We start from the raw sequence: 12,004 nt of genomic DNA, 5'->3' as shown, positions 1-12,004 counted from the left end.
TATTTGTATTTTTCTGGTTATTAGACTGATATGTGCACATTAAAAAATATATTTGGGTGTGTAACTATGAAGTGCAAGTACTCTCTAGCCTCACCTCTCTGGGGTCACCATGGCTAGCAGCTTGGTGAACACTCAATATATTGCCTTCTGTTTGCATATATTCACCGACTTTGCTTTTAAAAAAATGTGAACATTCTACTCCCACTCTTGGGCAATTCGCCATTTCATGTACCAGCATATTTTGTTGATTTTATTTTTTTTTTGTCTTTGTGACTCTCTTACAGGCATATTGTGGACCTGTGACATGTCTAGCACACGTAGATCAGTCTCGCTGGTGAAAGTGGCATCATTCCAGCATGTATTTGCCTAGCATTTATTTCATGGCTCCTCTAGTGAAAGCATACGGGGGTTCCTCCGCAGGATAGCGGGCCCCCAGGGCAGAAATCTCCTATGTCCGTCTGTCCCAGACACTGTGAGTCCCCTTTTCCCCTTGTCCTTCTGGCATGGACAAGGATTTCAGGGATCACGATGCCCTAACTTATGCCCTGAGAGAAACATCTGGTTGGCGGACCATACCTGCAGGTTTCAGAATGAGTCAACACAAACAGTGGCCAATATTGGAAATTGGTGGAGGCGGGTAGGGGGTGTGTTTTTGTACAACTATACTTTTCTAAGGTTGAGAATTCAAGTCTCCATCAATTTCCTGAGCGCTGTCACAAGTTATTCAAGGACGGGGATTAGCAAGGAGGCGGTTATGGTTCAGAGTAGTCAATTGGTGCCACTTCTTGGGATCCATGTCACGGTGGCATCAATAGGACACATGTGTTTCCCACTCAGCATCTGCCCAGCTGGCCCACTCACTGGGCAGGGGCATGGGCTCTGGCATGGGCTCTGAGTTGGTCAGGGAGCAGAACGGGACCGTCTGCCTACAGCACGCCTACAAGGAGCGCGAAAAGACCTACAAGCTGGCCGAGAACATCGACGCACAGCGGAAGCGCATGGCCCAGGACCTCAAGGACATCATCGAGCGCCCGGGGGCCCCGCCCACACCAGCGACCCGCTACAGCAGATCTGCAAGATCCTCAACGCACACATGGACTCCCTGCAGTGAACTGACCAGAACTCAGCCAGCTGCAGAGGAAGGCGGAGGAGGTGACCAAGGTGTGCGAGGGGCGGCACAAGGAGCAGGAGCGCAGCTTCCGGATCACATTCCTCTGGGCCCGTGGCCGGCCTCAGGGCCGCGGGATCCCAGTGTGTTCAGTGGGGGAGTGTGCCGTTACTGTCTAGCTTTTGAGCTGTGTTAGGCTCAGTGTAAGGGGGGCTGGCTGAGCTGACAGTGCCGGAATAGGACCTAAACTTCCGTGCTGGAAAGTCACCTGGAGACGTATGGGGATATCTGGGCTGTAAAAACATAGACGTGGTCCATGAAATCGCTACCGAGACCCAAGTTACTTTGACGTGCTACATACTAGCCACCCAAGTGAAGCAGCAATTCTCAATAGCCAGCTGCTGCTTTAAGTCATCTATGCACATGCGACTCATAGAACTGAGGTAGACTTGGTCTTATCAGTCATTGTCTGTGTTATTTGCTCAGTTCTGGATTAGCCCAGTGCTGTCTGGTGACCCAGTCCTTGTTCATAGCTCCCAGGCCAAGTGGGGAGCCCTAGGGGCCTAGTGCTGGAGACTGACCGCCCAGGAAGCGGTTTTATCATTCGAGGGAAGTTGGGTCACTTGGAGGGGTGGGGAGGTAAAGGCTGGGGACCTATAATGGAAGAGCTGGGGTGAGCACAGGCCCAGCTGGGTTTGAAGCGGCCCATCGCCATGCATGAAGCCACTTGTCTGTACCCTCAGTCTGAGCAGACATCAGGGTCCGACAGGCTTCTTTCCCGGGCTCAGAAGAGGCTTGGGGTGGGGCGGGGAAGCCGGGACCCCACACCGCCGGTGTGTGTGGCCCTGAGGGGAGCCGAGCTGCTCACTGCCCTGGCCCCTGTCTCCTGGTGCCCTTGGCTGGCCTCCTCTTGCTGGGGCCAGCAAGAGGGAAAACTCAGATGTGCTAAGATGCCTGAGGGCACAGGAGGGAAGCAGAGAGCGACCTGCCATGTGGCCCAGTGTGCAGAGCCTCCAGAGGTTGACCCCACTGAGACTTGGTGACCTCTGAGCATGGAATTTACCCAGAGAAACCCGCCCAACAACGCAGTGCTGGCTGCCTCCCAGAGCCTTCTCAGTGAGCCTGAGCCTGAGGGCAGATCGGAGCTTGAGGCTCCACCCTGGAGCATCAGCTTCCCTGGCCCCTCTTCGTAGGCGATTTAGTTCAACAAGGCTGCTCCTCTGTAGTATCTCCTTCACCAGCCAGGACAGGGGCGCCCCAGCTACGATGGAGGTACGTGAAGTGCGCCCCTTACATCATGAGCAGCCACAGTCTGCCTCCTCGTGCTGCCCCTGTGGGGCCACACTGCCTCCTTCTCACAACTCAACTTCAGTTCCCTGCGAATGGGGGGAGGTCTGCGCACCTTTCCTGGAAGGATCCGTTCAGCTGTGGAGATTAAGGTCTTATGGTCAGGTTGCCAAGATCTCCAGGGTGGGGTCAGGACCCAAATGTTCAACTTCCACAGTCTGCTGCTGTGATGCCCCATGGCCACCAGGTGGTGCCAGAGGGCACCCCAAATACACATATTCTGCACCAACTGAGGGACAGAGAGGGTGGTGCTGCAGGGCTCAACCACAGTGTTGAACACTTTGGGTGAAGACAACTGTTGGGAGCCATCGGAGAAACTGGCCTAGACAAAGCCATCTTAAGAACAATAAGTTTCTGGTAGTAACCACGTCAAGGCCATTAAGTTCTGGAAACTCCTAGTTACCAGAAACCACGTATGTCCTGAGGTTTGGTCAGCAGCTAAAGATAATTATCTCATACCCTGAAGCAACAACCGCCACATTCCAGAACCTGCTACCACCCTGCTGATAGGCTAATATCCATAGGCTTCTCCCCCCCACCCCCCCCCCCCCCCCCCCGTCCCCAAAACAGTATATATCCTGCCGCTGTAAAAATAAAATTTGAGGCTTGATCAGAATCCTGTCTTGCCTCCATTTCTTCGAGTCTCCTATCCTCTCATTCCCTTACAGGAATCATCACGGTACGCACGTTGCATGCCCCGTGGGCCCGGGCAGACAACCACATTGTGGGTGGTCCTGATGCGGTCGGGAGACTCTTCATAGATCATGCTGATGAGCAAGGTGCCCATCCCAGAGCCCATGCCCCTGCCCAGTGAGTGGGCCAGCTGGGAAGATGCTGAGTGGGAAACACATGTGTCCTATTGATGCCACTGTGACATGGATCCCAAGAAGTGGCACCAATTGACTACTCTGAACCATAACCACCTCCTTGCTAATAGCCGTCCTTGAATAACTTGTGACAACACTCAGGAAATTGATGGAGACTTGAATTCTCAACCTTAGAAAAGTATAGTTAGTTGTACAAAAACACTCCCCTCTGCTCCCCCCCTGCCCAGTTTCCAATATTGGCCACTGTTTGTGTTGACTCATTCTGAAACCTGCAGGTATGGTCCGCCAACCAGATGTTTCTCTCAGGGCATAAGTTAGGGCATCGTGATCCCTGAAATTCTAGTCCACGCCCGAAAGACAAGGGGAAAGGGGACTCACAGTGTTTGGAACAGCCGGACATGGGAGATTTCTGCCCTGGGGGCCAGCTAGCCTTCGGAGGTGAATCGGATGTCACCCTCATCTTCTTGATGAGTTTCACCTGCTCACGCAGGACGTGGCTCTCCAGGAAGTCACAGAGACAGGGCTACTGCCAGTGTAATCAGTTAAAAAGAGGTCGTGCTGGAGTATGGTGGGCTTATTCCAACATGGCTGGTGTTGTTTTATAAAAGGGGGGCGGGGAGTTTGGTTCACAGATCCACTCAGGGAGAACATCATGTGAACATGGACCGAGATCAGGGTGATGCCCCAGGAGCTCAGGACACGGAGCCCACTCTTCCTCGCAGCCTGCAGAAGGCGCCAACATGGCTGAGGCCTTGACCCGATGGCCAGCAACAGGCCAGAGCCCTCCTAGGCCAAAACACCTCGCCTTGCATCTTCTGCTCTTGCGGCAATGGCCCTCGTTCACCTTTTTTAAAGTCATTTCTTTTTTTCCTTTTCTTTTTTGATGCGTCACCTTAATCTTTATTCACAACTGCAGAAATGTGAGACTCTAAAGATAGATATTGCTTAAATGATTCACAGACAGAAGTAGTTTAATTTTCATTATTTTTCATTCTTAACACTTCCTTTCCATGACTGATATTAGCTGGATAGGTCTTTTCAGTGAAACAAAGCGAAGAAATACAGTACCTGCAGTGTACAATCAAGAGGATACCTTTGTGAAAAACATCTGACAGTTTCCTTCTCTACTTAATATAAGCATGCAAAATGCATACAAAATGGAGCTGTTGTGTTTAAACTTTATCCTTTATCCCTGCCGACACTGACTTTATAATTCTTATTTCAGCAGACAAAAAAAAAATGACAGCTTTAAGTTACTGACTGAAAAGAAAAGATCTTCTGCCGGAAGCCGGACCACCCTTGCTGCTTGACACAGTCGCTGCGGGGAAAAAACATCTGCACAGCTTAGGATTCAAGGGACCTCGAGTCTATGGCATACTGTTCTTAGTATGTTTGCTCCCCTTCTTGGTGCTATGTGTGTTAACCAAGATTACCTCTCCAAGAGAAAGGTTGTTTCCCAGGGTGGGGATTTTTATCAGTAAAACCCCTTAAGTGCCAGGTGGGTAGTTAATCACTTTAACTATGAACAATCACGTTTAAGCTACATAATCTTTACTCCCTGGAATGGAAATAGCGAACGCCCTAACATTTGGAAAAGAATGGATAGGATTAAGATCAACTGGTATAAATACAGATGTAGCAGGAGAAACAAACACAGAACGTGGCTGGAGATCCTGGCTAGACTGCTGATCAACTGAACACTGTCTCTGTGTCATTCCTTCTTCGCCGACTCCGTCCACACCTTTGGGAACCCCGGGACCTGCTGGAGTTGAACCCCAGTAATTGGTGCCCAACGTGGGGCAAAAACCCAAGACCCTGAGATTAAGAGTCTCATGCTCTACGGTTGAATGCTGTTTACTACTTGGAATCAGGGAAGTGCCGTGGGGCTGTGTGGGCTTTGCTGTATTTAAGAAAAATTTTTTAAAAAAAATAAGCTTAGGCCTGGAAAGGGGGCGGGCCGGGTGCTGGCTTCCAGAGGGAGAGCGGGGAAGCAAGATGGCCGCTACCCAGCATGTGCTGTACGTGGGTGGACTTGCAGAGGAGGTGGATGACAAAGTTCTTCATGCAGCTTTTATTCCTTTTGGAGATATCACAGATATTCAGGTTCCTCTGGATTATGAAACAGGAAAGCACCGAGGATTTGCTTTTGTTGAATTTGAGTTGGCAGAGGATGCTGCAGCAGCCATCGACAACATGAATGAATCTGAACTCTTTGGACAGACGATTCGCGTCAATTTGGCCAAACCAATGAGGATTAAGGAAGGCTCTTCCAGACCAGTTTGGTCAGATGATGACTGGTTGAAGAAGTTCTCTGGGAAGACTCTGGAAGAGAATAAAGAGGAAGAGGGGTCGGAGCCCCCCAAAGCAGAAGCACAGGAGGGAGAGCCCACTGCCAAAAAGGCCCTCAGGTGTACATGGACAGCAAGATTGGGAACAAGCCAGCCGGCCGCATCCAGATACTCCTGCGCTCAGACGTCGTTCCCATGACGGCAGAGAATTTCCGTTGCCTGTGCACCCACGAGAAGGGCTTTGGCTTCAAGGGGAGCAGCTTCCACCGCATCATCCCCCAGTTCATGTGCCAGGGCGGCGATTTCACCAACCACAATGGCACCGGGGGCAAGTCCACCTACGGGAGGAAGTTCGATGATGAGAACTTCATCCTCAAGCACACGGGACCAGGCCTGCTCTCCATGGCCAACTCCGGCCCGAACACCAACGGCTCCCAGTTCTTCCTGACGTGTGACAAGACGGACTGGCTGGACAGCAAGCATGTGGTGTTTGGGGAGGTCACGGAAGGCCTGGATGTCTTGCGGCAGATCGAGGCGCAGGGCAGCAAGGACGGGAAGCCGAAGGAGAAGGTGATCATCTCCGACTGTGGGGAGTACATGTGAAAGGCGCCTCCTCTGCACCGCCCCGTGCATCCAGGTCTGGCAGCCCCGGGGACCAGCACCTGTTAACGCCAGAAGACCTACAAGCTGGCCAAGAACATCGACGCACAGCGGAAGCGCATGGCCCAGGACCTCAAGGACATCATCGAGCACCTGAACAGGTCCAGGGGCCCCGCCGACACCAGCGACCTGCTACAGCAGATCTGCAAATCCTCAACGCACACATGGACTCCCCGCAGTGAATCGACCAGAGCTCGCCCTGCTGCAGAGGAAGGCAGAGGAGGTGACCAAGGTGTGCGAGGGGCGGCACAAGGAGCAGGAGCGCAGCTTCTGGATCACATTCCACGGAGCCCGTGGCCGGCCGCAGGGCCGCGGGTTCCCAGTGTGTTCAGTGGGGGAGTGTGCCGTTACTGTCTAGCTTTGGTTTGCAATGAAATACTGTTTGATTCTCTGTTTCTTTCAAACAGTTTTTTTGTACAATAAAGTTTAATCACAATTATAAAAATGTGGCATTGCGTCTTTGCTATTAACATATGTACAATCCAGCCCAACAGGACCGGCCCGCTCCCCCCGCCATCCTGGCCTGACCCAGCCAGAGCTTACAGACACCAGGGTAGAAGGGTGACCCACAGGGTCTGGCAGGAACAGAAGATGAGGCAGGGTTCCAGGCACGGAGTCCCCAGGACTGGGAGGCACAGGGTCCCCGTCCCCAGGGGGAGAACATGGCCACTGCCCCTAGAGACTCCTAAACTGGGGAGGGGTGCACCAGGGCACAAAAGGGAAGTCCCCATAACACAAAGTAAGAGGGCTGTGCAGCCCCAGGAACAGGATCTATACAGGCTGGCACCCCAGGTTTCCACTTGAAACAGCTGCTGGCAGCTACAAAACATTTACAGCTTCTTCTCCACAAAGAAAAAAATTAGGGGGTGGGCAGCAGGGGTGACAGGGAAGGCAGACGCTGCCTTAAATGTGTCGGGAATATTTCATTTTTCTTACTCAGAATAGCAACACTTAAGGTGACTCGATCTCACACATTTACCTTAATATAATCCCTTTTTATCAGGACATACACTTTGCTAGATTCCCCATGAGTTTCAGGTACAAGAGAGGCTTGAAGGAGCTGCTTGCACTGCTATCCTGCCCAGGCCTACCATCCGATTGATGTCACTGTGAGTGATTGTGGCTGAAGTGATTTCTCCTCAACCACCTGGCTCACCTGAACGGTGTGAACCAGGTCACAAACCCTGCGTGCTCTCTTGTGCTTAAATAAATTCTGAATATTCTGAACTCTTGGCAGGATCTTCTTCCTTTCTCTCTGACTATGGCATGGGACTGGCCCAGGGTTTGTCCAGAACACCCATCCTCAGGAAGGAAGTGGTACCTGTTTCAGGCAGTGTGTGGTTTCCACATTATGCTGTGATGATTGGCTTAGGTTCTATTTCACCAATCAGAACACTGCTGGCTCTGGATTATGGCATTTTGGTAAAAATGCTTTTTTCCTATTGTACCATTGATTGTGTTGGTTCTATTCACTGCCTGCCATGATTTGAAAGCACTGTTATGATCTGTCAGCATGTAAGTGCCAGATCAAGGTGGAAACCCATTGCTTCTGTCTCCTGGCTGGCTTGCAAAATGCGCATATTTGTAGACCCGGGGGAAGGTCCCAGGGCTGAAATCCTACCTCTGTAGGTGGAGGGCAGAGAAAGACCCGAGGGAGCGGCAGGCCCTCCAGTCCGGTCATGGGCAGTTCATGACAGGAAACGTGCAAGGTGCTTCCTGTGACTGCAAGATGAGAGGGACCCCCCCGCACACTTCCAGACACCAAAGAATGCCACAGGGTGGAGGGGGGAGACTCCCGGGACGAGTCCCTGAAGGCCACCCTAGGGGGAATCACACGTGCTGTGCTGAGCAGATGGGGAACCGGTGCTTACTGGGAGGCTGGGAGGCGGTACTGACTGGTCAGGATGAAAGTTGCTGAGGATCGGTCCCTCCGAGGGCTCACGGGAAGTGATCTCTGCTCTGGCCCGGACCCAGCTGCCGTCACATTATGGAGCAGTCTCTCAGCACCCTGTGTCTTGCGTTGTCCCCATGCGATGCAAACATCAGCATTTAGAATGCACAGGTGGCTCCCTAACCCTCTCCACCTGGGCAGAAAGAACTGCCTTGAACCCTAGTTAAAGCTGAAGAGGACTTGGAGTCCCCAGGTGACTTCCCTAAAGCTCTGCCTGCGACGGGGTTCAACCAGATCCCTCTGTGACTAGCTGGTTAACTCCTGAATGAGCTGTGTTAGGCTTAGTGTAAGGGGGGCTGGCTGAGCTGACAGTGCCGGGATAGGACCTAAACTTCCGTGCTGGAAAGTCACCTGGAGACGTATGGGGATATCTGGGCTGTAAAAACATAGATGTAGTCCATGAAATCGCTACCGAGACCCAAGTTACTTTGACGTGCTACATACTAGCCACCCAAGTGAAGCAGCAATTCTCCATAGACAGCTGCTGCTTTAAATCATCCCTGCACATGCGACTCATGGACCTGAGGTCGGCTTGGTCTGATCAGTTGTTGTCTGTGTTTATTTGCTCAGTTCCTGATTAGCCCAGCGCTGTCCGGTGACCCAGTCCTTGTTCATACCTCCCAGGCCAAGTGGGGAGCCCTAGGGGCCTAGTGCTTGAGACTGACCGCCCAGGAAGCGGTTTTATCATTCGAGGGAAGTTGGGTCACTTGGAGGGGTGGGGAGGTAAAGGCCGGGGACCTATAATGGAAGAGCTGGGGTGAGCACAGGCCCAGCTGGGTTTGAAGCGGCCCATCGCCATGCATGAAGCCACTTGTCTATACCCTCAGTCTGAGCAGACATCAGGATCCGGCAGGCTTCTTTCCCGGGCTCAGAAGAGGCTCGGGGTGGGGCGGGGAAGCCGGGACCCCACACCGGGGGTGTGTGTGGCCCAGAGGGGAGCCCAGCTGCTCACTGCCCTGGGCCCCGTCTCCTGGTGCCCTTGGCTGGCCTCCTCTTGCTGGGGCCATGCTCAGTGGGAAAACTCAGATGTGCTAAGATGCCTGAGGGCACAGGAGGGGAGCAGAGAGGGACCTGCCATGTGGCCCAGTGTGCAGAGCCTCCAGAGGTTGACCCCACTGAGACTTGGTGACCTCTGAGCATGGAATTTACCCAGAGAAACCCGCCCAACAACGCAGTGCTGGCTGCCTCCCAGAGCCTTCTCAGTGGGCCAGAGCCCGAGGGCAAATCGGAGCTTGAGGCTCCACCCTGGAGCATCAGCTTCCCCGGCCCCTCATCGTAGGTGATTTAGTTCAACAAGGCTGCTCCTCTGTAGTATCTCCTTCACCAACCAGGACAGAGGCGCCCCAGCTACGATGGGGGTACGTGAAGTGCGCCCCTTACATCTTGAGCAGCCGAGCCTGCCTCCTTGTGCTGCCCCTGTGTGGCCACACTGCCTCCTTCTCACAACTCAACTTCAGTTCCCTGCGAATGGGGGGAGGTCTGCGCGCCTTTCCTGGAAGAATCTGTTCAGCTGTGGAGATTAAGGTCTGATGGTCAGGGTGCCAGGATCTCCAGGGTGGGGTCAGGACCCCAATGTTCAACTTCCACAGTCTGCTGCTGTGATGCCCCATGGCCACCAGGTGGTACCAGAGGGCACCCCAAATACACATATTCTGCACCAACTGATGGACAGAGAGGGTGGTGCTGTAGGGCTCAACCACAGTGTTGAACACTTTGGGTGAAGACAACCACATTGTGGGTAGTCCTGATGCGGTCGGGAGACTCTTCATAGATCATGCTGATGAGCAAGGTGCCCATGCCTGAGCCCATGCCCCTGCCCACTGAGTGGGCCAGCTCGGCAGATGCTGAGTGGGAAACATGTGTGTCCTATTGATGCCATTGTGACATGGATCCCAAGTAGTGGCACCAATTGACTACTCTGAACCATAACCACCTCCTTGCTAATAGCCGTCCTTGAATAACTTGTGACAACACTCAGGAAATTGATGGAGACTTGAATTCTCAACCTTAGAAAAGTATAATTAGTTGTACAAAAACACTCCCCTCCGCTCCCCCCAGTTTCCAATATTGGCCACTGTTTGTGTTGACTCATTCTGAAACCTGCAGGTATGGTCCGCCAACCAGATGTTTCTCTCAGGGCATAAGTTAGGGCATCGTGATCCCTGAAATCCTAGTCCACGCCCGAAGGACAAGGGGAAAAGGGGACCCACAGTGTTTGGGACAGCCGGACATGGGAGATTTCTGCCCTGGGGGCCAGCTAGCCTGCGGAGGTGAATCGGATGTCACCCTCATCTTCTTGATGAGTTTCACCTGCTCATGCAGGAAGTGGCTCTCCAGGAAGTCACAGAGACAGGGCTACTGCCAGTGTAATCAGTTAAAAAGAGGTCGTGCTGGAGTATGGTGGGCTTATTCCAACATGGCTGGTGTTGTTTTATAAAAGGGCGGGAGGGGTTTGGTTCACAGATCCACTCAGGGAGAACATCATGTGAACATGGACCGAGATCGGGGTGATGCCCCAGGAGCTGGGGACACGGAGCCCACTCTTCCTCGCAGCCTGCAGAAGGCGCCAACATGGCTGAGGCCTTGACCCGATGGCCAGCAACAGGCCAGAGCCCTCCTAAGCCAAAACACCTTGCCTCGCATCTTCTGCTCTTGCGGCAATGGCCCTCGTTCACCTTTTTTAAAGTCATTTCTTTTTTTCCTTTTCTTTTTTGATGCGTCACCTTAATCTTTATTCACAACTGCAGAAATGTGAGACTCTAAAGATAGATATTGCTTAAATGATTCACAGACAGAAGTAGTTTAATTTTCATTATTTTTCATTCTTAACACTTCCTTTCCATGACTGATATTAGCTGGATAGGTCTTTTCAGTGAATCAAAGCAAAGAAATACAGTACCTGCAGTGTACAATCAAGAGGATACCTTTGTGAAAAATATCTGACAGTTTCCTTCTCTACTTAGTATGAGCATGCAAAATGCATACAAAATGGAGCTGTTGTGTTTAAACTTTATCCTTTATCCCTGCAGACACTGACTTTATAATTCTTATTTCAGCAGACAAAAAAATGACAGCTTTAAGTTACTGACTGAAAAGAAAAGATCTTCTGCTGGAAGCCGGACCACCCTTCCTGCTTGGCACAGTCGCTGCGGGGAAGAAACATCTGATTTGTCAAACTCTGAAACTGAAAACAGCTCAAGTGCCATTTGAGGATGAAAGTGTTTTTTCTTTCCTGAAATAGATATTTCTTCTGGAAGCAAACAACAATTCACAAGAATTAGGCAGGAAATAACCGGCTCTTCCCGATTAGGAGAAGTTGGAAAGGAAGTTCTCCTCGCCTTTCGAGCAGAATACATCTGAGGACATGTAAAGAAACATGCGACGTGGCCTCCTATAACCTCACCCAGCAGGTGCAGTGAATCTGTTAAGCAAGCCCGGTTAGCAGGCGAATGGCCTAAGAAAGGTTACTGGAAATACGCCGAATTCTCTGAAGTCTGACTTGAATTTGCAGGAAAGGGGCTCCAATTTGAGCCAGACTTAAGTGATATTGTCACAGATAAAGCCATAATTGAGAACCGCAACAAATGGACCTTTGAGTACAATGCAGAAGCGTATTTTAATAAATATTACCAAAGACTTCATCATAAAGACAGGTCCTGATTGATTCTTGCTCTCTTAAGTGGAGAATAAGATGATATCAAGAAAAGAGTAGAGCCTTTCTTAATAAGGACATTGTGTGCACATGACCTCATTACTGTACTGGTGCCAAAGGAGAAAGAGTTAAAGGTTAAAGGAAGATATTTCTCGAAACAGTCCTGCAGTA

At 51.5% G+C, this 12,004-nt stretch overlaps 1 protein-coding gene and 1 pseudogene across 1 annotated transcript; both read left to right on the top strand.

Moving 5' to 3' along the window:
- Window positions 1-872: 872 nt before the first annotated feature.
- Window positions 873-1,287, top strand: LOC118678726 (annotated as a pseudogene).
- Window positions 1,288-5,277: 3,990 nt separating this feature from the next.
- Window positions 5,278-6,173, top strand: LOC118664706 (peptidyl-prolyl cis-trans isomerase E-like). Its single transcript, XM_036325122.1, is given in 2 exon segments — window positions 5,278-5,680; window positions 5,683-6,173. Coding segments are annotated over 2 exon segments (894 nt in total).
- The last annotated feature ends 5,831 nt before the right edge of the window (window positions 6,174-12,004 follow it).

This window comes from Myotis myotis, unplaced genomic scaffold (genome assembly GCF_014108235.1).
Source record: "Myotis myotis isolate mMyoMyo1 unplaced genomic scaffold, mMyoMyo1.p scaffold_m19_p_1, whole genome shotgun sequence".
NCBI classification, from domain to species: domain Eukaryota; kingdom Metazoa; phylum Chordata; class Mammalia; order Chiroptera; family Vespertilionidae; genus Myotis; species Myotis myotis.
The sequence above is the reverse complement of the archived record's forward strand: the minus strand, read 5'-3'. Positions and strand labels throughout refer to the sequence as shown.